General features: G+C 38.6%; 3 protein-coding genes across 3 annotated transcripts; 1 reads left to right on the forward strand and 2 right to left on the reverse strand.

Annotated features, from left to right (window-relative positions):
• Window positions 1-224: 224 nt before the first annotated feature.
• On the reverse strand, window positions 225-8,874 carry ak3 (adenylate kinase 3). Its single transcript, XM_044333640.1, has 5 exons — window positions 7,879-8,874; window positions 5,975-6,094; window positions 5,342-5,514; window positions 2,255-2,373; window positions 225-1,483 (listed from the first exon to the last, which is right to left on the reverse strand). Exons 1-5 carry the CDS (start codon window positions 8,024-8,026, stop codon window positions 1,372-1,374), a joined length of 672 nt encoding a protein of 223 aa, XP_044189575.1. The 5' UTR covers window positions 8,027-8,874; the 3' UTR covers window positions 225-1,371.
• Window positions 8,875-8,977: 103 nt separating this feature from the next.
• rcl1 (RNA terminal phosphate cyclase-like 1) lies at window positions 8,978-20,921 on the forward strand. The gene is made up of 9 exons (XM_044333635.1): window positions 8,978-9,199; window positions 9,650-9,721; window positions 10,189-10,364; window positions 11,067-11,141; window positions 11,279-11,403; window positions 12,186-12,311; window positions 12,566-12,722; window positions 19,248-19,351; window positions 20,748-20,921. Exons 1-9 carry the CDS (start codon window positions 9,070-9,072, stop codon window positions 20,899-20,901), a joined length of 1,119 nt encoding a protein of 372 aa, XP_044189570.1. The 5' UTR covers window positions 8,978-9,069; the 3' UTR covers window positions 20,902-20,921.
• A 19-nt stretch (window positions 20,922-20,940) lies between these two features.
• anxa3b (annexin A3b) lies at window positions 20,941-26,622 on the reverse strand. The gene is made up of 14 exons (XM_044333639.1): window positions 26,515-26,622; window positions 26,116-26,149; window positions 25,963-26,010; window positions 25,667-25,754; window positions 25,397-25,491; window positions 25,188-25,301; window positions 24,675-24,765; window positions 24,477-24,556; window positions 24,078-24,134; window positions 23,587-23,680; window positions 23,385-23,480; window positions 23,198-23,256; window positions 22,631-22,753; window positions 20,941-21,457 (listed from the first exon to the last, which is right to left on the reverse strand). The coding sequence occupies exons 2-14, from the start codon at window positions 26,125-26,127 to the stop codon at window positions 21,398-21,400; spliced, it is 1,017 nt and encodes a 338-aa protein (XP_044189574.1). The 5' UTR covers window positions 26,128-26,149; window positions 26,515-26,622; the 3' UTR covers window positions 20,941-21,397.
• Window positions 26,623-27,369: the final 747 nt, after the last annotated feature.

Below are 27,369 nucleotides of genomic sequence, written 5' to 3' on the forward strand. Positions count from 1 at the left end.
AAACTGAAATGCAGTATAAAAAAACGCTTTTAAATGTTCTTTGTAGATGTGCAGTAACAACTATAGGCCAAGAAATAGCTTTTTCCTTAACTGTTAATTGAAATCAGACACATTAAAACAAATGACGAGATGTGTAATTCCGGTGTACAATAATATACTAAATACAGTTGCTAGTATCAGAAGTGTCTTTTGAAACGTAATAAACACTCTACGAAGAGGACATGTGCTTTTAAACATTGTATTCATGTGTTTAGAAATACACACATTGCAGAAACCTTCATCAAGATACAGGTTAGCATTTCTGTGGCTTTAACGTGGTGAAACATCCTTAAGACCAAAGTGCAAAAACACAGAACTGATATGCTCTGATATGTTTTAACGAGATGAAAGCCCTGTATATACTGTGCTTTAAATGTTTTAAATTAATATATATTTTTCAATTAAAGTTGTCAAGTCACATTAAAATGGCAAATATCAGTATACATTAACAGACTTGGTCACAACAAGGAACACCTGGTTCATTTGGAGGCAACACTATTAAGACTTGAGGTGGTTACACTGAGCTGTTACATATAATAATGATTTCTTGTGATAATTAAACGTTAAAATATTAAATATAAGTGTGGTCATTTTCTACATGATTCTCTGGTCCATATTCATAAAAAGTATTTACAAACTACATTCACTGAGCTACACATTACATTTGTAAAAACAGTAAAGGCACTTGAGTGCAAAAAGTGAATTTACAGTCATTTGTAGAACATGGCACGTTTCCCTTTAGGGGCAAATACCCACTGCATAAAAAGTAGCCCCAATGAGGCAGTTCCAGTATGCACACTTTTGCTGGAAAGTATGTTATTTAGTTTCGAAAACCTTCATGAGTGCTTATTTAGGAGTGTCATTACCATCAAACAAACCCATTACTGTAATTGGAAAACTGTAAAAATTGATACTCAACTGGCTGTGTTCACCAGAGATGACAACCGTGCCTATCTGTGTATTTCAACATCTCTCATGATAGAGACCTTAATATTCTACTGTTAAACATCTTGATGTTTGATTCAGTGAAGTCTCCTGGCTTTCTAAAGGCACGTCATTGAATGAATTAATATTTGAAAGATTTCATGTTCAGGTCCTGAAAGTTTCAGGAACTAATTTCAGTGACAGAAGTGCAACAAGCACTTCAAAAGTAGAGTTTTCCCAACAACATCTTAATGTACTATTTCTTCCTGATATGAACTGTATGTGCTTCCTGCTCATTTTTGAACATTCAGAATATATTAATGCACTGATGGCTCTCCTCTTGTTTCACAGAAGTGAACTAGAGTGGTTTCTCCTGGTGATCTTCTTGTGTCTTTCTGTTCAGACTTTCTACGCAACTCTCTGATTGACTGAGGGGAGTTTTTTGTGGAGGAAAGCCTCAACGTGCGGCCAGATCTTGTTGGTTTCAGTCCCGGAGAAGGTCTCTAGCACACCTTTACTCCTGAAAGAGCAAAGACACACAGACGTCATTTTCTACAGTCATTACTGGAACTGTTATTTGAATATTGCAACACAACAATTTGTTGGTTAATACACATATAATCTACTGTTTTTATTATTCAAAGTGAACACCTTCTATCCTCAGTCTAATTTTCTACAGTTCTTCCTTGAAATGATAAACAACCTCTTAAACATTGTGGTAAAAATAAGTGGGACACTAGCTAAGCACATCCCTGTGCTTTAAGGGAAAACAGTAATGTTTTCCTACCTAATTAGTCCCAAAATAGAAGTAATGATGCATGTTATTTTCAAACTGGGTCCACAGCCCCACAAGGATAGTATTTGTACTTGTGGTTTTTTTGTGTGTTGTTGTTTTTTTGCCTTAGTTTTATTGATTCTGGTAAACATGGATAACATTTTTTAAGTATCTGTGTATTCACAGAGAAAACTGCTGTCTGCACAGCTTATCCTCTTGGAATGTGGTTCTTAAGACATTTTTCAGTCATTAAAGCCACTGTGGGGAATGTGCAGGCCTGGGGTCAAGGTTCAGAAGCATTTGTAACCTTTTACCTATATTGTGGCATTTATGCGAAATATACTAGTACATATTACTCAGTAATGCAGTCAAACATCTGCCCATTTTGCCTCTTTGATTTCTCTGTGCTTGGATGCACAATAAGTTATTGTAATGAGCTGAGTCCCTGTGATGTAATACTTGGACAGATATGTAAGTAAGTGAGGTGTATAGTGTTATTTATCTGTGCTATTCTACCTGTAGTACTCTAAGACAGGCTCTGTCTGATTTTCATAGGCCTTCAGTCTCCTTGTGACTGTCTCTGGTGTGTCATCATCCCGCTGGACCAGAGGCTCCCCTGTCACATCATCGAAACCCTGAAGAAAACAATCAAATGTTTAAGACATTGCCTACTTAAAAACACCCACTTGACATGCTGTAATAGTACTTTCTGACATGAAGTATGTTCACTGCAAATCGCAACTGAATGATTTTGTTCAGTTTTCTGCTGAATAATGCGCAGAAATATCATATAATAAATGGTCAGCAGAAAAATGTGAGGGTTAAGGTTAGCCTGCTGAGACAGAGTTGCTTAATACATGCTTCAAACTTCATGTAATTCCCTATCATTGTACTAGACCGCAGACACAGCACAGAGACTGGAATGTAAACACCGCTCAAGAAACACAAAGTGGTGCCTTTGCTTTCAAATCAGTTAACCAAGAAGAGAGAAAAGGCTGACAATGGTAAAGCCGGTGGGTTGACTATTCAACAGATTTTCTTTCATTTTTCACCCTGTGTTAGACGTCATCTCTGTGTCGTATACATATAGGATCTTAACATAAGCCAGTAGAGCAGTCAGTCTAATGACTGAAGGGTTGTCTCACTTCACAGGGGAATATTTCAACCACTACCACTTGTAACTCTGTTCCAAAGGGTGAGGGGTGGAAATAAAGACATGTGATTGGCCCTTACGGTGACCTGTAGTCTCCAGCTCTGAGGATGTTATAGACCTGTTTCACAGCACACGTTCTGACTTGTCATAGCAGCACAGGCACGGGTGTTACTAATAACATTAACGGTGGCTGTGTTTCATTTAGGTGTCCCACTGAGAAAAGCCACTGAGCTAGCATGCAAAATACAAAGGTGCTGAAACCTGTACACATAATGTCATGTTATTAAATACACCTGTGCTTTTCCTGGTATGGCATGTTAAAATGTCTGCAGTGAAAAAGGACAGTGACCACAGTAAAAAAAAAACATCTGTGTAAAACACAGCATCATTTGAGCACAACAGAATATCTAATCATTATCGTCGCTTCCCTTCACAGTGTCAGTCTACCTTTTGTGCAAATTTAGCAAGAGATGTTGTTATGAAACATGCATAGACAGTTCCAGGAATATGACAGCACCTTGAGTTTACTCAGAGAGCATACTCCGTCCCTACAGAGCACTTGTGGATTGAGGGGAAACATGATATATGCAGGATGAATGTGCTGATCTGCATGAAATGAATGATTCACTCTAAAGAGATTTCTGTGGAATGATTGCAACACCTTGATGAATTCATGCCTTAAACAAATCAAGTTATTCTGAGAGCAAGTAGAAGGTAGATGAACCCTGATGAAACAACCACTAAGTCTGTTCAATATTTATCTTTAGAGGGCGGGTGACAGCTGCTTAAAGCCGTGAAGAAATATTAGTATTCACTGATACGCACATATACACCCACAAGTTTTAAAGCCTTGACATAACTGATTTTGTTCCAGTTTTTTCCAGTTTTTACAGTTTCTATCACACTGTCCTTGTTCAAAGAGGACTGTGATGGATAGACTGAAGCCAATGATTAACTATAAACGTGTTACTCCTCCAGACTGTGCAGGAGGTGTAGCAGGAACGTGCAGAAAATCACTGCCACAGAGAGAACACGCACATGTGACCACAAGACCACAAGTAAGTTAGCTGTGTTTCATCCATCAGTTAAACAGAAACAGGCGTTCAAAGCCGTTAGATGGCCGTTCTTTGTCAAGTTCGTCAATTTAACTGTGCACAACAGAACCAAAATAATCACTACAATATCATGATTTCCGATAAAAATAATTTCAATGACTATTCATTCCGATATATTATACAACATATAATTTATAACTTAGTTTATTTGCTAATAACTTACTAATTAGAGATGGCAGGAAATTAGATTAGTCTCTAAATTTGCTATTGTCGAAAATCACATAAGAAAAAAATATTGTTGATCTCTCTAAGGAATAACCTGGTCAATGTTAGATTCTGTTTTCTACAAATCTTATCCTTAAATGACCAGAGAGCTCTGCATGTAGTCATGGAAACAGAGGCAACATGCAAGAAGACACAATGCTTCAAAGAAATGATTTGCATGACACACATCTTGACAACACCAACAGTTTTAAGATGTTGAACAAACCTTCCAAATGCATATTTTAACTATAATGTCAATAATTGTGGAAATTTCAATCCATCCCTGCCTTCCTCTGTCTCCCATATCTCCCAGTCTTCCCATGTCCCTTCAAAAAAAAAACCAAAAGAAGTGTGAGTCCACTATTGTTAACGCAAAACTCAAACTGTCAGTCTTTGCTAAAACTGTCAGTCTGCCATCAGTTAGGCACCTTTGCTCTCATCCAGTGCTAATTGCGCCAGATGAGGGCAAAGGTCTCCACTTGGATTTGCACAGCAAACAAGTGATCTATTGTTTTATCTTCCCGTCTTTCCCGTTTTCTTACTCTGTCATTGCTTGCAGCTAATTTTTGTTCACTCTCTCCTCAGTTTTCTGGGGTTTTTTTCATTAGCATAATGTTTGTTTTGTGTCACTTGTGGCCTCTTTTTCTCAGTTTTATGTCCCTTAATCTGTTGTTAGGTCAATATATTTCTGTTTATCTCTGTTTGGTTGGTTCTTCTAAGAGGTGCAGGAGAAGCAAAGACAATACAGTAATAAAGATAACAGTAGGATTTACTTCTTAGGAGCAAAGCCAATGGGACTTTTTCACAGCAGACATTTTGACATGTTGTGAAACACAGGTGTTACTAATCACATAAATGATTTGTTCTACTCTTTGTTCAAGTGTCCCAGTGAGCCATGGCTGTGCGTGACAGCGAGCCAGCATGCACAATACCAGGACCCTGAAACTGAAGCAGCTAAATGAGATTCAGCCATTGTTAACTTTATTATTTACACCTGTGCTTTTCCTTCCCTCAGGTCCAGAGGAATGTATTAACCCAATTTAAAGCTCATGGACATTTATATTTGTAAAGACATTGGTTGTCAGAAACTGAAACAAAGAAGGAGTAATAGGTAAGAGAAGATGTATTTACAGGGACTTTTGGTGGGTTGAAATCTATGTTGTAGACTCTGCCGCTGGGCAGGTGAGTCCAGCGAGAGGTGAGTCTCTGTTTAATGGTCTGGAAAGGTACATTGAGATTGATGACTGAATCCACAGTGTAGGCATCGTCCAGAGCCTCTGCCTGGGATACTGTGCGAGGGAAACCTGGTAGAGAGACAGACAGACAGAGGAAAGTGAGACAAATGGGATAGGGGACAAAGAAAGATGTGATAAATAACTATACCAGGTTTTGAATCAGATGGGGTCTAATAAAACCTGAGATTCATTACCTCCCATGAGAAAACAGCCCTACAAAGAGCCAAGCACCCGCTCTCTAGAAGGAGGGAGGCAACTAGAGATGAATATCTACTACTGATCGAGCAGTTCCTGTGAGCTCCTTAAATCTAAACTTAAAGGAGTTTCTATCGTCTTAAGTTTATATGAAGATAAGAGATGAGAGGGGTGTGTATGTTCCAAACTATCATGTGATTTACCCAGGTAAATATGAGTCATTATTCTCAAACTGTGGATACACTCAAAAGATCAATGAATGACCTCACAAGTGTTGTGAGACCTCTAACAAACAATACTGATTAGTAGGCTTTTACTAGAAATCATTTCTTACCATCGAGCAGCCAGCTGCTCTGCTTCAGCGCTCTCAGGTCACTCAGGATGAGACGAGACATGACGTCATCGGGTACCAACTGACCCTGATCAATACAGGACTTCATCAATAGACCGAGCTCTAAAGCACACACAGAAAAACAGAGACAGAGAGAAAGGATGCTGTTCATACTCATTACAAAATTGAGTCTTCTTTTTCCTGGCAGGTTACTTTAATCATAATATGAAAGATTAGCTGCACCTACTTGCCAATAGTATCTAATGACATATATTTTCTCAAGAAAAATGTTAACTTTTTCATGTTTTTGTTAATGGGTCATCATTATAGATACACTGTGCAGCCCAGCATTGTTTAAACACCACAGAACTGTACTTTAAATGTGTAAAAAGATACAGAAATGTGTTTAAAAATGATGCACAGAACATCTACATCTCCATTAGATGCATAAGAGCAGTTTTTGGTATGTTGGTTTTGAATACTTAACTCAGTATAATCATCTTAAACTGTAGCTACAATCAAGCTGCACAAGCAAACACAGAACTACGTTATACTGTGAAACAGTGTGGAACATTTTTCAGCTGGAAAGCTACTGCATGAAACATTTAACAGGAGTATCCAGGTTTAGGGAGGTTAAGGCACGAGAGTTTCTTTTTCCTATTGCTTCCACTTTAATTGGTCGGGGTCCAGCGAAAGAAAGGAATTTCCTGACAAGCTCTGCAAAAATGACCTGACTGCGCTCTGATGTCATCATGAAGCAGAGCAAAGGATACAACCAACTGAGTGACCACACACAGGATATAACTACAGTTTTACCAGGAAATAAACTATGTATAACTTATTCTGTGTTGCTAACATACACAAACTGCAGGATGGGCTGCTGTTTTCCTTAAGTTTTGAAAATGTGATAAATATACAAATTGCCCAGCAGTGAGCTAAGACACTACCAGTTCAGCAAGGCAAGGATTGGCAAAGAGACAAATAAGGAGGATTTTACTGCTGATAAGTGCATTAGTCCATTTAAAACATTGTAATAGAGTTTATATGCAATGCACACACCAAAAAAGGCAGCAGTAGAACTGTTTTGACTGCCAGCTGCTCACGTGAAGCCAACAAAGCAATGAATTAGTTAAACTGAGGAACTGGAGAACGGCCGCACACATATAATATGGAAGTATAACATCACATGCATGTGTGCTTGTGTAAAAGTTCAAGATGGACTGTGCAGAAGCAGTCGTTGCAAAAGACTCCAGATCCTCTTTCAACCACACATTACTGCTGTGACCTCAAAGTTCCTGTAGTCCCTCCTCTCAAAGAACAAACGTGCATAACCTTCAATCTATTATCTTTACACCTCTCTTTATCTTCCTCCAAGGTGATATTGAGGAGCAGTAGGCCTCCTTCCAAAGTCCAGACAGTGTTGGGTCAAGTATTTACAGTATAAACATAAAGCAACTGCCTACATAACCCTGAAAACCAGTTTGGCCTTGGCTAAAAGAGAGCACATGTTATTTTCTATTCAATCCCAGTTCAACCTCTTCTTCTTCACAGCAAGATGAGAAATCAAACTGTTAGAGGAGTGGTGGTCTTATCATGGTAGTGCAGAAAGTGTTTTTTTTATTTTTCCAACCATTAACTCTCTACAGTTGTCTCTTTTATGTGTAATAATCTGCTTATATTTTTAGCATAATCATGATTTGTTGACTGTTTTTAACAGTGAATCTCCTCCAGATAACAATCTGTAGAGTATTCCTTTCTATTTGTTTAACAGGTAACACACACCTGAAATAATCCTGTGTTGCAGCCTCCTGACTTCTAAACACGCTGAGATTGCTGACAAAGATTTGTATTGAAGTAGATCTTATATTTCCTAAGTTTCTGTGTGAGATAGAGCACCGCATTCTTACCAGTTTTAGCGTTGATGTTGGCTCTCAAAATATCCCCACTGGAGAGGTGATTCAGCCCAAAACTTTTGGTTATGCGCGCAGACACCGTCCCCTTCCCCGACCCGGGAGGTCCCATGATGACAGCACGGAAAATCTTTTGCAGAACCATCTCTACAGGAATGTGGGTTCAATTTGAGTTTTTAGGATCAGAACAGTCGTATCCTTCCCATGTAAACCACCCCCCTCCTGGATGCTCAGTCAAGCGTGGATCACAGCACTTTCCCGAGAAAGTGCGCAACGTAACCAAGAGTGGGCGCGTCTTTTGCAGACAGTCTGGTCTCCCACTGGACGTTGACTTTTATTTCCCCTCAGCCCAACAGAAGGATGAGGAGGAGGAGGAGGAGGAGGAGGAAGAAAGCGAGAACTGTGCAGTCCCCAGTGCAGCGTCAGTGGGGGCAGATAAGGATGCTCTCCCTCGACGACGCACGACGAGCGAAATGAGCCCCTTTCTCCAGCTTGTTGTGGAACTTAGTCGCTCATGTCACTGTTTACGGTTTACTGGAGATGTGTTTATTGTATAATGCCGTTATGTAATTGGTCTACGGGCGGAAAAAGCTTGTCGGCAAGGTTGCAGTGATTAATCCCTTCCGAGCCTCGATCCCTTCAGCGGACAGACCTGCAGATTGGCAGGAAGGCTGGGATGAGCAACCAATCTGCTCTCTCATACTCAGCTTCTGAAACATTTTGGACAGTTTTAAATGAGTTGAATAACGTTTTCAGACATTTTGATCCAAATAAAACCATAATAGTTCAGGGAACATCAATAACTTTTGGTATAGATTTTTTTTATTTTTTTTTAACAGCCTATTAAAAGACATGTCAGTCCTTTTGAGAGCGACAATGAGTTCCAATTAACTTCAATTTAATTTATCTAGAGTCCATATTAAAGATAGATAAAAGAGAAATGTTGGTATTATCCGTTTGTTTACATCTTGTGCCTTTAAGACGCAATGATATTATGAGACCACTCCTATATTGTTTTAATCAATGATGATCTGGCGCCATCTAGTGGCAAACTGCGGCAATGCCTCCTGTTAAAAAAACGCATTTTTGACCCTCCTGTCGTGCCGTAACCTCGCCTCCCACCAACGTGTTCCTGGACAAACACACGTGGATTTCCACTGACGCCAGCCAGGCAGAAACAACAATAACATGGCAAGTCAGGGGCTCACCTATGAAGGCTGCAATTTCTTCCGACAGCGGCTGGTTTTATCCACACTCAGCGGGAAGCGTGTGAAAATTACAAACATCAGGTCCAAAGACGACAACCCGGGGCTCCGCGGTGAGTTTTTGCTTCTTCACTCTTCTTCATGTGGCGTCGCAGTTAGCTCGGAAGCTAACGGGAGCTAGCTGTTACGCAGTTGGGAGTGTGTTTAATCACTGGGCGCCAGAGGTGGAGAAATGATGAGACAGTAGTGTAAGTGGTAGATAAATTTAATCTTACCTAACACTGCAAAAGTTGCGTCGTTTTTATTCGTTTGTGGCAAGTATTCAACCAGTGACAACCTTATATTAGTTGAGTTTCTTATTTGATACTTATGACCATGTATTGGATTCCAGATGTTTTAATACTGTGTGTAAATTATATAAAGAAGGCTCTAGTTTGTTCTAACCTACTTGTTAGCATAAAAAAGTTTTTTTTTTCATTTTTCTTCTCCTTTAAGACAACATGACTTTCATCCATAAATTAATGTGGCGGGTTTAACTGAATTTTTGTCTTGTTTTTTTCCAGATTTTGAAGCCAGTTTCATCAGACTGCTCGATAAAGTGACAAATGGCTCCAGAATAGAGATAAACCAAACAGGTGAGTATTAAAATTAGGATATATGACTGTTGGCTTTGTCACAGACTGTGTGGTTTATCTAACTACTGTTTACTGCCAGAGGGTGCCAAAGAGTTGACATTTCAGCATTGCTCAACACCTTGAATATGAAAGATGGGATTTATTTTAGGTTATCCGCAGAATTTGTCAGTTTTGCCTGTGTGGCGTTTAGTTGAACTGTGGTGATGTCATAATATAATAATAACCTTCTGATTATACAGAGAGAAACTTCAGTTCACTGCATTAACTAGAAGAAAACATTATTTTTCTGTCTTGACTATTTTGCCAAATTCTAATGGCTTCCTTGTAGATACCCTTTTTCCATTTTTATATAGCGGTTCTGCTTCTAAAAGACCGTAAACATCAGGATTGTGTAGAGACTGTTGCTAATAGTACCATCATCTATGTTACAGACTCTCTCACTGTCTTTATGTTTCTGTCCTTGCAAGGCACGGTGTTGTTTTACCAGCCTGGCTTGTTGTATGGCGGCTCTGTAGAGCATGACTGTAACCTGCAGCGCTCGGTTGGATACTATCTGGAGGCCCTGCTCATGCTGGCTCCGTTCATGAAGACCACTCTGAAGGCCACTCTGAGGGGAGTCACCAACGACCCCAATGACCCGACGGTGAGGACGTGATCTGATCTGATCGTCTTCTATTTTGCTACTTGATGTTTTTATATGTTTGTACTTCTGAATTAGTTTTGACTCATCTATCTGACTGTGTGGATATAAAGAGATTTCTTTGTGTTGTCAAGTGCATGTTAGCTCAGTGTTGCAGGAGAAACATGGTGTTAGTATAAACTGTACATTTGAAGTACAAGGCAGTCAATTTTAGACCAAAACATAATAGATCAGGGTCATAATCAGGTTCATATATTGACTTGAGTGTTCTGGTCCACATTTTAAATTTGTAAATGCAGTCTCTTTTCCTTGTTGTGACTCCATTTTTGTCTCCAGATCCTTTGCTTCTGCATTTTTAACGTGTTGTTACAGCATTAAAATTGCCAGTAAGACAGTCTCAGCTGCTGCATCCTCTTTTTCTTTTTTTTTTCTTTTTTTATTTTGCTGTGAGCTGCATTGTTCCAAAGTGTGTAATGTCAGCAAACCACAGACGAGGAAGCAAGTAAGAAGTATGACCTGAAGACACTGGAGAGAGATGTTGTCATGGAAACAGTGAAGAGCGTCTCTGCTTCTAGCTGTGATAGGAACTATTTGTTAGGAGTCCATTGTGCAGTGTTGTTATGGTGTTTTTTTTGCAAGGTAGTCACCATTTTCAACACTTTGCAGAAGCATGTTTGAGTATTTAAACTTATCCGCCTGCCGCAGGTCGACCTGCTGAAGTCCACAGCGCTCCCTCTGATGAAGAAGTTCGGCATCGATGGAGCGAGCTTTGAAGTCAAGGTGAGGGCACCGTGGTCGTCTGTTGACGAGCACGGTATAATGTGATCCAGTCAAATATAGGGCTGCTACACACAACTTACAACCGAGTCACCCTCTCTTTTCTCCGTCTCATTCTCTCCCTGCCGCTGCTCCCTCAGGTGGTGAAGAGAGGAATGGCGCCCGGTGGGGGAGGGGAGGTAGTTTTCACATGTCCCGTCTGCAGGACCATCAGGCCAGTGCAGCTGACTGACCCGGGAAAGATTAAGAGGATCAGAGGAATGGCGTATCCTTCTCAAGCTCACATGGTCTTATTTTCACCTGTAAAAAAAATTAAAGTGATACAAACAGTTATTTGAAAGCCGTCTTACAATTCAGTCCTGTTGTTTTCTATTTTATCTAAAAGGGCTGCAACTGACAATTATTTTCATTATCAATTCATCTGCTTATTATTTAATCATTTTTATTATAAAATGTGAGAAAATAGTGAAACATCACAATTATTGTCAATGGTAATCTCCTAAAGTCCAATGTGACTGCTTCAAATGTCTTGTTTTATTTGACCAACAGTCCAAAAGCTTAGGATAATAAATTTTGCAATGATATAAGCAGAAGCAAATCCTCACATTGGAAAAGTTTGAATGAGAGAATTTAGAGCATTTTTGCACGAAAAACTGATCAATTATCAAAATAGTTCCTGTTGATTGCCAAATCAAGTATGTGTATAATCATTTCACCTTCGGTATCTATTTCCTCATGAATGCCAGAACTGTAAAACTAAACTTGTCTATTGTCTGCCTGAACTTGGTAGCACATAATGTTGTCAATATGTTGATACAGTTACTCATCAAGCACAGAGGGCTGTCTCGGTTTTCAACATGTTTTTATTACATGCCAGCGACTTGTTTCTCAAGGTTTTGCTCCTTTCAGCTGAAGTTGAACTAATTTTTGTCATGGATGAATATCGGTGGTGTGTGTGTGCTTGCAACCACACAGTCAGACCACAAGTTGTTTTATTCCCGCGACCTCACGCTGTTGTATGAAAGGTCCTTGACGGTCTAAACCCAGATATTCAGTGCGAGTTTCCCCACAGATGGCCAACAGGATCGTGGAGTCAGCCAGGAGCATCCTCAACCAGTTCATTCCAGACATCTACATCTACACCGACCACATGAAAGGAGCCAACTCTGGCAAGTGAGTATCTTAACATTCATGTAATTGCAGTGTCATCACTTGTTGGTCTTTTTCCAGCTCTGTTACTGCCTCCTTTTGGGAGGAGCATTGAACAGTATTTATTACTCTTATTCTTGTTGATCTTCACTACAGTTTAAATGTAAAAATGCTTCTTACCAGTTCCAGTTATCTCAGTTACTTTGCGTGTGTTTCTGTCTGTTTCTCAACCCTTACTCAGAGAAAGACGCTAAATAATTCATGTTGGTTTGCTGCAGGTCTCCGGGTTTTGGTCTTACACTGGTGGCAGAGACGCTGAATGGCTGCTTCCTCAGTGCTGAGATGTCATCGACGCCGCAGGGGCAGGGAGACCCTATTTTGCCAGAAGACCTCGGCAAGAACTGTGCCAAGCTGCTTTTGGAGGAGGTGCATCGGGTAAGTGCTGCAAAAACCCTCACATGTACTCCACATATGTGGTTTTTGTGCTCTTCTAAGAAATGATCCATGATCCCAGTTGTCTTAGCCTCAGATCAGATTTAATTTGGTCTTTGACATACATGTTTTATTGTAAAATTTAAGCACTTCACTGCATTTATCGTCATTAACCATTGGGAAATACAGAATAAACAGTGATTCTACGGGTTCAGCTTGGCTGCTGTGAAGAAGAGTGTTTTCTTTGCTGTTGCACAGACACTAAGTCACACTCAGGAATCTGGCCAAGGTTTTCAGATTTTTCACAAACAAATCCTCTGCCCATAAACATCAAAATTGGCTGTTTTAACAGAACAAGGAAAGGCTTGCTATTGATTTACAACATGAAGGGTGCGTTTTTTTGTTTTAAAGCCAACTGCGAAAAATGTTCTTTTTTTTTGTTTGGGGGTTTAGAGAAGCGATGAAATCAGACCAGTGTGGATTTGCAAACAAAAGGCCGCAAGAAATGATTGTGCATAGTGTGCGTCTGTGTTTCAGTCATTGAAATACTGCAACTGAAGGCTTTCATCCTGAACTGATCTACTGAGCAACTGCCATTCAAAATACCAAGCCTGTCCTGTTTTTTTATTTGCATAATTAAATGAGCCATATTAGTTACCTGTCCATACTGCTCTCCAACAAGCCTGATAACGGTTTACGGAGTACAGCCAACACTATTTTACTATTGAATTTTTTTGTTAGAATATATTTTTAGCAAGCATCTGTGCTGGGTAGTAACTTGCAGTAACTTAACTTAATCAAAAATCTACTTTTTGTTGGTTGGTTGCTGTGCTGGAAAGTCTTAGAAGTTGATACCAGTACTTCATTTCCCTGCAGCAGCTTGAGTAAAGGTTTTCAGTTTGTCCCCGGGTAATTGAAAATCGTTGGGGAATACCTGACATACATAGTCAGGACACATTAGCATCCCAGCATGAAACAATGACATTCGCTGTCCTTGTTTACCCACATTCCCTGGTAATGACCATCAACCTCAGTCTGGAATTCAACTGAGAAACTGATTGTGGGCAGAACCATAATGTAGAGAGCAAATAAAGGGCATTTCCATCCAGGCATTTCAGTCAGACACATTCTCAGCTCTGTTAACATGGATGCTGCGGGCTGCTAATGAAGCATGTAAGAATGTCTGTTGCACAAGTCTGGACTTGTAAGAAGTTTCTTGTCCTGCTAGTTAGGTCAGGACCTGGGTGATATGAGTAAATAAAAGTATTATTTTAAAGCCTTTTCGGTAATAGGTGCTGTATACTGTATTGATCTTTAGATATAGATATCTCTCTGAAAATATGTCTGAAAGAACAAAGTACAAACTACTTTAAGAGGAAATAACACAACACCGACCTACTGAGCATCAAACTGAAGAACCAGTGTTAACGGCAGCAGCCTTAACCGGTTACTTCAGAGTTACCTGGGCAACATTTTGGCAATTGGCTACATCTCCATTATTATGAAAAGATTATGTGATTAAAAACAAACTCCAATAAAACTCTTATCATTAAAATCGAACATGAACATTTCACGTTGAGTTTTAGTAACTTTAAATTATTTCACAATTTTTTTTGGTACATTAATAAATTTTACACAGTTGATTCAAATATTTCATCACATTGTATTTATTTGTTACGGAACACTGTAAGGCGCCCTAGGAATCTACTTTCAAGTCCCAGATACTTTAGGGCTTTGCAGAGGTCAAATGTCAGCAACTTCCCAGTGTTTCAGTTTATGAGGTGATGTGTCAGCTGAGTGTTGTTTGTTCAAACATGCTCGATAAATCGTGAATTCTCGAGGGCAGATTCACAGTTATGTTTGAGCCCACAGGAAAAAAAAAAAAACAACTGGGTCACATTTTATGTCGTCATTTCTCAACCCGTGTCCTCAACTGTGACTTACAGTAGTAGCTGTAAGACAAACCAACTCAGCTGTTCCTTAAACATACCGTACCAGTCAAAAGTTTAGACACACCGGACGAACTTTTGACTGGTACTGTATATAGTAACAAATCATCTCAGATAGACTCACAGTCACACAGGGAAAAAGAGTGCATTTTATCAGAATATGTACAATTAGATCCAGTGATTGTGAGGCTCTGCCCCTCAGCCCTCTCTCATAGGACCCATGTGAGTCCAGTTAGCTGGTCAGGGTAGTGCTCATTAACTCTGAAAGAGCAATATTGTTGGACGCATCCTCTTAACTCCAAGCAACAGAGTGGGGAGATAATGTTTCTGCTTAGCAGCCTCAGAGGATGGTGGATTAAAAATATTTTTGTACGTTTTTTTTTTTTTTTTTTTTTTTTTATAAAGGAAAAGGCACAGCTGCTGGTAGAGCAGGTCGATCCACTGTGTTCAGAAATTTAACAGCATTTGAATAACTGCTGATTTTAATACGTAACTGAACCAGGAGGACAGAGTGATTGCTGCAGACGAGAAAAAGGAAAAGAGGAAGGATAACAAGAGTAAAGTGGATGTGTGACTCTCCTGCTGGAATAGTTAATTTTTGAAAACCAAAAAAGGGGAAAAAAATGGGCGCCTTGTATGTGCGCGTCTGTTTGTTTTATGGTTAATCAGTACAGTGCTCTTGTAGTAAACCAAATACACACGATGGACATTTTGTTTTGGGAGCAACATCAACAATGGACAGAAGCTGATGTAAGTGGTGCACTCAACAAATTTTGTTGAGTTTTTCACTTTAAATTATGTTAGATTTTATGAAATTCAGATATATTCACTAACTTAGCTGTGTGTATGTTGTGTGGAGATTCAGAGTCATCTGCAGAAAGTTGTTATTCCAGAGTTATGTAAAAAAAAAAAGAAAAAAAAATAGACTAGTATTGACGACATTCAGAATTTAAGGCAAAGGTTACTCTGAGAAATTAGTCTCTACCATGGTATGATTTTTTTTTTTTTTTTTTATGTAAGTATTGTTGATCAGTGCTCTCATAAAATTCACAACTTCTCAGTTTGTTCATTTTTACTAAGAAAAGCTTCAAATAAGGTTAAAATCTGCCACAGGAAAGGAGCCATTGGCTTTAACCCCTCACATTGTTCACTGTAAAGCTAACCAATTCAGAACATGGATTTCTCCGTAATTTTCCATGTTGTAAATTTTAAAGGTTCAGATTTGTAAGGATTTTAAACTCATGACTTAAGGTCAAACAAGTCTGTAAATGCAGGAAGGTGCACCTTGATTTTGTATTTTATTGGATTATATCAGTCTGTAATCGTGTTATAGTAATGTAATTGTGTCCGCACCTGCTTGAACTTTTTTTTTGGATTGGACTGTTTGTGAAAGGGGGTTACCATTCGCTCGAAGGATTCAAGGGACTTTTCCAGAGGGCCTCGTGGCTGCTTGGTAGCTGCTGGCCTCTTGGGAAATCCTAACTATCTTAAGTTTTCTCTCAAAGACAGGGCCTCAGATGAACTGTCAGAAGAGGCGTTAACAATTTTTTTTCGGTCCTGAAATTAAGCTGTGAAGAGAGATGCCAAAGAAAAAGGGAAATTGCATAAAAAGTTTCTTAAAAATTGAAGTAGTTTCAGAAAAAGGTAAGATACTTTAACACTTTAATAGTCAACCTCATGCTTTTCAAGTTGTGGGTAGTGACAGAGAAAAGTTGTAGAAGTTTGATAAAACTGGACTTTAAAATGTATTTTAGTAGCAGATTTCAAGTTTCTTGCTCTTAATGAACACTGAGTTTTTACCAGAGGCAAATTCAGTGTTTTCTTTAGTCAAATGTCACGGAGTTAAATGTTAGAAACATGAATAGTTTACAGTATACATGTTCAACTTATTTGTAATATGTATTAACTATTAAGATGGACTTTCTTTGTGAATAATATGGTAAAACTTAAGGAAATGAAAATCCATCATACGTCTACTCTCAAGGCTTGTTAATGTATTAAAATAGTGGAAATAAGTTGCGATTGTGTATTTCTCCATATGGTTGTATAGTCTTGAAGTATTTGGTGAGTTTATAGCTTACCAAGTTTGATAAAACTCATCCTCTTATAGAAAGAATGCAGTTAACAAAATCCTCTCCTCATCAACAATAAAAACAATGTCACCACAGTTTGGCTATGGTTTCAGTGATATGATTATGTAATTGAATCATATTCCTGCTGACAAGCTGTCACGATGCCATAATACTGCATGACTGGGCCACATGCATACTGCATTAAAATGGATTCACAGCACAAGAAACTGATCCCATGTAGCTGCAGTTAAGCCGTGTCACATTTGGACATCAGGTCGGTAAATGTCTTCAAATGGTTAAACATCTGAATAAAAAATTAAATTGACAAATAACAGAGTGGACAGCAAATATAAAGTTTATAAAATGCTCTGGGGTGTGTCCAGTCTTGCATGTGCCTCTTCATCATGGTTGGGTAATAACACATAGCCGTTGTCAAGTAATCACGATGGCATGTGATCACTTATACACAGACTGGATCCTCTGTCCTCTAAATATGTAATATGTAGGGGGAAAGGGACCATTAGGTAGAGGGCTAGAAGGTCTGAAGAGCCAGGAGAGCCTGAAAATTAAGCTTTAGATGGAGAAACATGTAGAGCTATAACAAGTGACAGTATACATGAAAAAAGACAAAGTGCCACAGTTGGAACACGTAGCCAAAGCAGCTACATGTCCGCTGTGTCCACTGTCATTCAGTAGAACAAGTAAAATAAAAAACTAACAGTATACTTAAGATTCAAACGTCCACCTGAATTTTGAAAAAGCCAACCGAACAAAAAGATACCACAAAAACGTGTCAATTGTTCAAGTATGTTGACTTGAACAGCCTGATCCAGTTTTACTTCACCGTTATAGCATTACACTCCTGTAATATTGTCGGATTCACAGTAGACAGTTAAAAAAAAATAACATCCCTTGAGGCACTTTATCAGATTTTGCGCAGCTTCCTCTGGAGCCACAAAAGGCTTTATACAACTCTTTTTCACTTACGCATTAGTGCCCAAGACCTGTAAACAGACTTTGATGTGTAAAATCGGCGGCATTTCCTTTTATTATTGGATCAGTCTGAATCTTTATGCCTTCACGTTGGCTACAGCTGTGACCGGAGGCATTATGTTTTCAGGTTATCCAACCATCCGTCCCATTCTCGTGAACGCGATATCTCAGGAACGCCTTGAGGGAATTTCTTTGGACTCAAGGATGAACTGATTAGAACTTGGTGGTCAAAGGTCAAAGGTCACTGTGACCTCACAAAACATATTTTTGGCTCAAGAATTCAAACGCTAATTATAACAAAGTTTAACACAAATGTCTAATAGGATAAAATGGTGAAGTGATGACATTTTATATCCAATACTTTTCTGGCCGTTATTCAACACTTAAACTCAGAAGCAGAAGGAAGATTGTGACCATATTTCACATTTGGTCAGATACTGAAGTGGTGACACTAATCATGGGTGCCCACCTTGAAACTGTGGTGATTGTTTAGATCTTCTGTGCTGCTGGGTTGAAGATGTGTGTGAAGCATCTACGTTTAGCTTCTTTGCAGCAACATCTATATCTGAAGCATTGTCTCCTGTCATGGCTACAACTTTGTGTTCTATCAGAATCAGTTTTACTGGCCAAACGTGAACACATACAAGGAAAATACACTTAATACTTCATTATAAATATTACTTGACTACAACTTGACTGGTTGGTGGTGGCATACATCCGCGAGGCAGTATTTTTTTTTTTTTGTCCTTTGAGCATATGTCAGTCTAAAATTTGGGTCAGGACCAAAACAGAATCATGTTTTTCAAAGGCTCTCTACTTGGTCACTATGTATGTATAATTAATACATACTTTGCTCTAGGTTTTAGTTTTGTTGCTTTGTTGTACAACCACTTCTCTTGAAGCTTTGCTTTTGTGACCAGGACAATGATATTTTGAAATTTACCAATTTCTAATAGGAAAACGGGGAAAAAAAATCATATTTTCATTGACATTAAGTCAGAAAAACAACATATCAATCAAAATTAACTTTAACTTATTTATACTAAAGTCATACAGAAGTGACCACAAAAGATTTAGAAGTGAGTAGTTTTTCAAGATTTACGATTATACTGTAAATCAATTTTACAAATCAGCCCCCAAATACAGTGTCACATCATTGTATCCACTGATTCATACATTGTTTTTTCTGACATTATGTGAATGAAAATGTGCAAATTTGTCTGTTTTCCCATTGGAAACAGGTAAATTTCAAAATATCACTGTCCTGGTCACAATTCAAAGTCTGAAGGGAATAATAGTCATTTTCTGTACTTTTTAGGTATAAGCAATTAGGAAATAACACCCAGGGACAAAAAAACAAGTAATAATTTGTACCACAGTGCTATCAGTGTTGAGATAAACAATCTCCGGTCATGGGGTGACCGCGTTCTTTTTAAACATCTCCACCTCCATGACGTATTTCTGTGTTGTTTTTGTTACTGAAACGTATTGCCCCTCATCTTTCTCTGTTTTAGGGTGGCTTCGTGGATTCAACCAATCAGAGCCTGGCGCTGCTCTTGATGACCCTTGGCCAACAGGACGTGTCAAAGGTTTTACTTGGACCCCTCTCCCCATACACGTAAGTCACTGTCATTCAATAATAAACTCACATAGAGCTCCCTGCCCCACTGAACTTAACAACAGGCTCTTCATAAGTTAGTCATAAGTTAATATACAGATACAGTTTCTCCAAACGTAGAATGCACTGGACCTTACGTTTAGTTATTCTTCCACTAGTCCCCTCTTGGCAAGGGACAATATTCCAAAGTTCTCATCCCACTGTAGGGCACAGATGCTGGACAAATAAACAACAGAGGCAAACTGTCGTCCGTTTACTATACATAAGCCTCATTGTTCAGGTACTGATTTTCACAAAAAAAAACAGGATTGTTTAAAAAGAGCAGATCAGATTAAACAAATTTTCACCTAAAACTTGTGTCCCTACACAGCCAAAGGTTGTTTCTTGCATCAAGAGACTGCTGACTGCGGCAGTTCACAGTAAACAAGGTGCTCTTACCTTAAGCACAGCTGAGAAAATGCTCTAGTTGAAAAAAGTAAAGAGGAAAATGGGGTTAAAATGCAAATGAGTTGCTGATTGTGCACAATCACTGTATTACAATAAAAAAAAATTAAAAAGAAATGTTTAAAAACAGACAGAAAATAATGAGTCCTAGTTTAAATCAGTCAACTCTGGATCTGTTTTGTTTTTTTTGTACTCAAAATGCTTACATGCGTTATCGTGGGACTCGGCCAGCTGTGTGTTCACATGGCCGTTTACACGCCCAGTGTCAGTTCATGTGTGATGAATGTAGATATTTACACTTCAAGTGATGCTTCTCTAATAGTTTCTTTACTTGCAAACAAACTATAAGAAAATGGTAAAGAGAGGAGAAAAAGATGACTTCAGACATGGTCGTCATCACAAAGGAGGAGTGAACTATGAACTGTCCATTTTCAGTTATCATGGTACCGGTGCTGTGTCCCTCTCAAGTACAGTACTATGATAACTGAAGATTGGCAGTGCCATCACAATACACTCTTCCTCCTACTCAGGTAATGTTGATGACCAATGACATGTTTTACCTCAGTGTGTATTTATTTTTGTCTGTCAACCTATGAAATTCAAGTTAAACTTCTACATATTTTGTTTGTTTCTGTAGATTGTTTGCATTACACATTTTTGACATCCAAGCACAAAGAATAGAACGTAATGTGCTTGAGAGATTAGAGATAGGACTGATGACCTTTGACCTATAGTGATGTCACTTGAAGCATGCAGTAGACCCAGGACACTGTGTTCTGGGACTCCTAGTGTGTATTGTTTATTGACAGTTGGAATATTTTGTGTCCAGCTACATCTCTCCTTAATTATTGTGACTTGAAAGGAGTAACACCAGGATATATAGCAAGAAATAATGCACTAACTGAAACTTAATCTTGTTTCTCTTAACTTTCTTCTCTCATTGTCTCTGTAGGATCGAGTTCCTCAGACACATTAGAGATTTCTTCCAGATCATGTTCAAGATTGAGGTTCAGAAGCCTTTAGAAGACAAACGGAAAGGTGGAGACAAAGTCTTGATGACCTGTGTAGGAGTCGGTTACAGCAACATCAACAAAACCCTTAAATAAAATAAGTATTTTTATATAAATAGCATGGTGATGTCTTGATTTCTAAATGTGAAAATAATGATTTATTTGTGTATGTCGCCAACTTTTAGGTTATTTGTGTTACAGTATACAAGAAGTTGAAAGTAAGAAATGAGCAGTTATTGAGTAACGGCTATCAGTCACACAAATAATCATACAAACAGTATTTATGTATTCAAAAAGACATTAAACAGTATCCTCATATGCACAAATAACTGCTTCTTAATTCTTGGAGTGTTAATCATCCAGTCTGCAAAGCACTTTAGTTTTAAGCTTTCCAAACATCAATGCCTGGTTGAACATTGCTGGAATTCCACATTAAAATAGCTTTTCAAGATGGTTAGTTCCAGTCATCGTTAGGGCAAATGTATCAGTATGATGATACTGGAGAGGTCAGCGACTGGTCATCATCATTAGATGTGGTTCTTCCCATCTGCACTTCACACCACATGCTCCTCCTAACAGGAGTTCGAAGGAGTTAGTTGTCTTGGCCGCACAGATGTTTGAGGGTGTCACCATAACTACCCGACACTTCAGACTGCAGAGACATGGGGAGAGAAAAGGGAGGTGGCTGGAATTTATTGTTTTCAAGAAAATTTCATAAAACAAAATTGATAATGTCTGAGGCCATATTCATAAAGCTTCCTAGTACAAAGAGTTGCTCCCAGAGACGAAATTTAAGAAAATTCCTGGTAAAGATAAAAGTTGTTCACAAAGCATCTCAAGAGAGCTCCTAAGATGAAAAACTGTTAGAAGCAGGGAGGAGGTTTAAGAGTTTCTTTGGCAGAGAAGAAAATGGCAGAAAGACAAAGAGGAAGGAGAAATATTCTCCAAACACTGAATGACAGTGAGTTAATGAAACGCTAGAGATTAGATCATGAAGGAATAATGTGTGTGGGTTGATCTCATTAGAGATGCACTCACATCTCCCACCCAACACAGTAACGGTAAAACGCCAGAAATGAAAGTGATCACAACACTAAGATACACTAGGATAACACTGGCACCTGGAAAAATCTGGAATTTGCTGGCAGCAGGGAAAAAATTATGAAGATAAAAGATCTGTATAAACTGGCCAGCAATCACAGAAATTGATAAAAGCTGAGTCATTTTTCCCCTGTTAATATCACATAGATGAATACTAAAACTACCAGCATGGTAAATAAATGTAAGAAAATATAACTATCAGCATGTGAACAGGCTACTGCACAAGTAGGCCTGTGTTTCAGGCAACATTTCATAGGCTACTTTTAAAGTATGGCTTACAATCTATTCAACAGAGATGTTCAATACATAAAATAGTATTTATAACTACACCATGTCTTAATAGAGCTGTAATTACATGATTAGGTCTGTCAATTTCACTGTCCATTCTATGCCCATTATCACTAAGTGCATTTTTCTTTTCTTTTTTTGATCAACCAATCACACATTTTAACAAACTCTGTCATACCTCCTCACTAAGGTAAAAGTTTCTGTCCCTTCCTTGCTCAAAGATGCTCTGAGAATTCTCCTAAATTCCTCCTAAGCCAGGACTCCTTGCTAGAAATGTTTAGGCTAAGTTCTCTCAGAGTATTCTCACAATGTTTGTGAATACAGCCCCTGATGTTAGCGACCTAAAGTTTCAAAACAGGACACCAAGATATTAAGTATAAATATGTACAGTGAAATAATCACATTACGTTTCATCTCTGTGAGTGTGTGTACTGACCTCTAACTGGGAGTAGAGGGACTCTCCAAACAGCTTTTTGTACTCGGTTCTGATGTCCAGCAAATCGATCTCCGAGCGACTGACTAGGATCCTGGTCAGTGTGGACTCTGTGGTCCCCAAACCCTGAACAAAGCAACCCAATGCATTTTGGGAAATAAACAAAGGCACAAATACGGTCTGAATGTATAAAAGAAGAAGCAGCAGCAGCAACATGTACTTCTTTAGCAGCTACTCATAACACGTGTTCATCTCACATTTAGCATCCTGTAGTGTGCAATAATGGTCTGTGTTTGCAGTCTCACATGTTTTTGGTTAACTGCCTTTTTAGAGCCTATTGACACATTGCAACCAATGTTGCACATTTAGTCAACACAGCAGCAAAAAAGCAGTGGCTTAACATTCCTTTCCACACCACTGCTGACAATACAACTGTCTACTGTGGCTAAAAAAGGAATGGGGTGAAACAAAACAATATGTGGATTGTGTTTTGGGGGCCACTGGTAAAGGTAAAGGGCTTTGTGGTTTAAAACGCCCTCATGGTACACATGGACATTTAGTACAGCTCACCTTCATGCTCTTGAAAAGCCTCTCTGCAAGGTACACTGGGACGCTCTTTACACACTTCACTAGAGAGGGATGAGAAGTTTTATTTTAAATGTGTCTCAAATGTGCAGTGTCATTAATTTATCGAAGGAAAAGGCAACACAATAAAAATGTTCACTGTTCAATGTTAGGCAGACAATATTTTTCTTACCAACAGCCACCAAAAGCTTCTCCAAGTTGCCAGACATCTCACTCTCAATGCTCTCCTGCAGAGTCTTCTTGCTAATATTCTTGTACTCAACCAGAGCTGCCAAGAGAGATTTGAGCACCATGTTTTTCTCATTCTTATTATGACTTTGTCCCTTTTGTCTCCATTAGCAACTACAGATAAAATATGTAAGAGGTCTACCCACTCTGTCGAAGCTGGGGAATACTCCTGTGGCAGAGAATGTCGATAAACATGTCCTCATCAGTTCCCCACTTCTTCTCTCCTGCTTCATACAGGGCCTGGGTGGAATGAGCCAGAAATTAGCTGTTCTTGGGAAGTTCACATAAAGTGCATCATGTAATTTAAGGGGGAGTTTTTCCTGGATGTTCAGGGCCAAATTTATTTAATGCAATACAAAAGGAGGCTTTGGATGTGTGTGGGAGTCTTGAGCAAGTTCAGACTTGAATCAGCGAGTGAGGTGAGTGGTGCCTTTAAATACCATGAATGTGTAAGATTGAGATAAAATGTCTAAATAACTGAAGAAGCTCATTTACAAATCTGTCTGACATGATAACTGAATGGCACAACAATGTTTCAATGTCACTTCCCTCATTTTTTTTACATCCCTTTACATACATTTCTAAATTTACTTGAGAAACAGGCAGAAAAACAATGATCCAGATGTAGTAAACGTACCTTAGCATCTGCCTTAGCTTTGGCAGCATCTACATTGGTGCTCTCGTCTCTCTTCCCCTGTGAGGATAAATGGAAGAACATAGTTTGAGATATGTGGGGGAAAAAAATCTATTTGTCACTTGCTGAGGAACGCCTTTAAGAAATGAGCGTTTTTTGAATGGCACTTTTAATATCCTTGTCATAATTCATCTGATATAAACATTGTAAATTGATAATAGAGATAACAAGCTTTCCAAACATCTTGTAGAAGTATGAAACCTTTTTTTTCTCTGCAGCTTTTCATTATGTAGATTCTTTGGATATGAAGATGATTGATTTTTTTTTTCATCACATTTTGTTTAGATTTTGTCGTGAAAGCTTTGTGGTCGTATATCACCGTTTTAATTTAATGTACATTACCTCAGCCAAGGTGAGCAGTGCTTTCCCATAATCTCCAGATACCTCCGACTTCAGGTCATGAATCATCAGTCTTCCAGTTTCTTAAATGAAACAGCACAATACGCAGAGTTTCAAAACAGACACATTGCATCATGAACAGTTGACAACTGTTACGCAACCATTTCAAGTTCCAGTTTCAGTGTAATTACAAATACTAACCTGCCAGGTATGCTTCAGACATTGCTTTGATCTGCTTGTTGGATCTAGAGGCAAAGATCTCAGTCAGAGTGCATTCCGTGGTTCCTGCACCCTGAAAGTAATGTACACAAAATGTGATGCACACATGTGAGTGGTAATGTAATAACAGAGAAACAAAGTGCATTTCAGTCTGATTATTGGGCTATCATACATACTCAAAGCATCAAATGTCAAGTGCTGTTCTTAGACCACTGTGTGTGTGTGTAGTAAAATGTCATGACTGCAAACAAATTGAGACAAATTAAGCCTAAATCTGTTTCATGCTCAGAACATGTGTCTTTGTTCCCTTTCAAATTTAGTATTTTTTTAATGTTTTTGACACTTTACATAATAAAAAAAAAACCCACACTGAAACAAATAAGAATCCACAATACAGATTCTTGAAGAAGGGTCACATCTTGGAATTAATATGACACAATCTCAGTCAAAAACAAAATCAACAATCCAAAAAAAAAAAAAAAAAGACAATCTCACTTTGATGGCTTTCATGACTTCATGACAGTTGTAGACGGCAGGAGGCGTCACCAAGGCCACTAACAAGTCCTCGAAGTCTCCATGCGTATCGCCCTCGAGGTCGGCTACTAATGTCTGATGCAGGAAGGACAATAACACACAAATCTTACTGGAATCTCATTTGGATGTTTGTTGCCACAGCCATAATTAATATCTGAACATTTTCTTACCCTTCCTGTGGCCTTCTCATAGGCCTTTGCAATAAGCTGACGCTGAGCGTTACTTCTTGTGGTCAACACCTCAATGAGTGTCTTTTCTGTCGTACCTACAGAAGAGAACAATACAAAAATGACTTACACTGCACTTAATGCAACCTCATACACACAAATCTGGCTCCACTTGCCTTATACCAAGGTTAACTGGCAAAAGTACTTTACATATTTCTCAGATACAGTTAACTTTCTGGAAAAAATACAGATAATTGTAACTCATTAGCTTACCAAGGCCCTCTATTGCCTTCCTTAGTGCAGACACATCATCTTCCGCTTTGAAGTTTGCATGGTCCTTCACAGTTCCTCTTGTATTGGACTAATAAACACAGACACATGCACGTTCATCACAGTGACACAGCAGCAACCAGTAACATGTAAATGTGAAAAAAACAACACATCCCATCAATATTTCACATTCTATTCTATTTGTCTTATTCAATTCAAGCAATAGCAACCTATATAACAATATCATCATCATTATCATGAACTGATCATGCTCACTTCAAGGTGAGGATATGACTTACTGTCACAGTCAGTGAGGAGGGGGAGTCTAACAGCAGGTCCAAGTCATTCTACAAAAAGTAAACAAATATGTTTAAATTATCACCAACTGCATGTGTTTGTTTCATAATTTAAGCCTATAAACTAATTTAAAAATCACATTATCAACTACTCACCCAAACAGACATTGTTATGGTTGTAGAGAAAAGTCTTTAAATGGGGAGAAAAAGAAAAAGAAAAACATCAGTATTTTAATATTAGTGTTTTATAGACATAGTGAGATGCTGTAATTTATTTTCTTAATCTTATTGCTTTCTGCACTTTTTCATCCACTCAACGCAACATAAACACGTTTACTCTTCATCCAAATGTCTGCGTGTTGATTTAACACTCGAGTAAACTAACGAGTGCACATGTGTACTCAACATTTTGATGTCGACAGAGGCAAATATACAATTTTCGCGACCAGAAAAGTATGAAAAACCAAACCATATAGACGTAGACAGAGGACAAAGCCGCATACATGCATAACGACTATCATCGAAAGTCAGAAAAGGGTATTTTGTTTGTCTTACCAAGGTGAGAGGACAGGATTGATGTCAAACGAGGAATTTCACAGTGTACCAAATCCGGCACCACACCTTTCTGAGAAGTCGAGAAGGTAACGCCCATTATTTACTGGGGGAAGTTGAATCATGGAGACGTTTTTCAGAAACTCCTCCTCATTTGTACACAGTGAAAGTAGCCAATGACGTGACTCCAAAAGCCCTCCTCACTGAAAGAAGCATCAGTATCTCGTAATTTTGCGAGCTTTTTAGAGTTAAAGCACAACATTGTGTCCTTAGAAGCCTATTAGATATCAGTAATGAGCAAACAGGCTCTGTAATAACCTGCTATGGGTCCAAAGTCATGTTTGCTCAGGACAAGGTTAAATATATGAGTCATAGGGGGGGAGGAAGGAAATTAAACAGGAAAAAATATTTGTTTTAATCTCTTAGTTTCATCGGTGAGACAACTTCATGTTACACAATTTACTGATCCACATAAACCCCAATCAGTCATCCTTGCAGAACTAAACCAGCCCCCAAACCCTAAATCTATTTTAGATTTATATTACAATGAAGTAATATTGAATACTGATGTGTAGTAGGGTTAGCTGGTCCACCTTAAAGGTCTGTCCACCTTAAGTCTGATGATCAGGTTCCAATATGCAGTAAGTGTAACTCCTTTATGCTCCTCTATATATACTAGGCATTTTCTCGGGCTGTAAAAGACACTGCCTCTCATCCCACAGCCTGTGGTGACTTAACCTAATACATCCATGCTTAATGAGGTATTTATTTGAGCTACTTCCTCTTTACTGAGCTACTTCCTATTTGTATGTATCAGGGTCCTACATATGGCTTAGAAGGTTGACTGATTGTTTTAAT

The sequence above is a fragment of the Thunnus albacares genome, chromosome 18 (assembly GCF_914725855.1).
Source record: "Thunnus albacares chromosome 18, fThuAlb1.1, whole genome shotgun sequence".
NCBI classification, from domain to species: domain Eukaryota; kingdom Metazoa; phylum Chordata; class Actinopteri; order Scombriformes; family Scombridae; genus Thunnus; species Thunnus albacares.

Bases quoted from the DNA above. Each gene is read 5' to 3' on its own strand.
- rcl1 (XM_044333635.1), top strand. From the start codon at position 9,070: ATGGCAAGTCAGGGGCTCACCTATGAAGGCTGCAATTTCTTCCGACAG. The intron at 9,722-10,188 runs GTGAGTATTAAA...TGTCCTTGCAAG, and splicing joins AATAGAGATAAACCAAACAG to GCACGGTGTTGTTTTACCAG. The intron at 12,723-19,247 runs GTAAGTGCTGCA...TCTCTGTTTTAG, and splicing joins TTTTGGAGGAGGTGCATCGG to GGTGGCTTCGTGGATTCAAC.
- anxa3b (XM_044333639.1), bottom strand. The intron at 22,754-23,197 runs GTGAGCTGTACT...TGCTTTGTTCAG, and splicing joins GGCTTTTCAAGAGCATGAAG to GGTTTGGGGACCACAGAGTC. The intron at 21,458-22,630 runs GTCAGTACACAC...ATGTCTCTGCAG, and splicing joins CCCTCTACTCCCAGTTAGAG to TCTGAAGTGTCGGGTAGTTA.
- ak3 (XM_044333640.1), bottom strand. From the start codon at position 8,026: ATGGTTCTGCAAAAGATTTTCCGTGCTGTCATCATGGGACCTCCCGGG. The intron at 6,095-7,878 runs GTAAGAATGCGG...TGTGTGCTTTAG, and splicing joins CAACATCAACGCTAAAACTG to AGCTCGGTCTATTGATGAAG. The intron at 5,515-5,974 runs GTAAGAAATGAT...TCTCTCTACCAG, and splicing joins GAGCAGCTGGCTGCTCGATG to GTTTCCCTCGCACAGTATCC.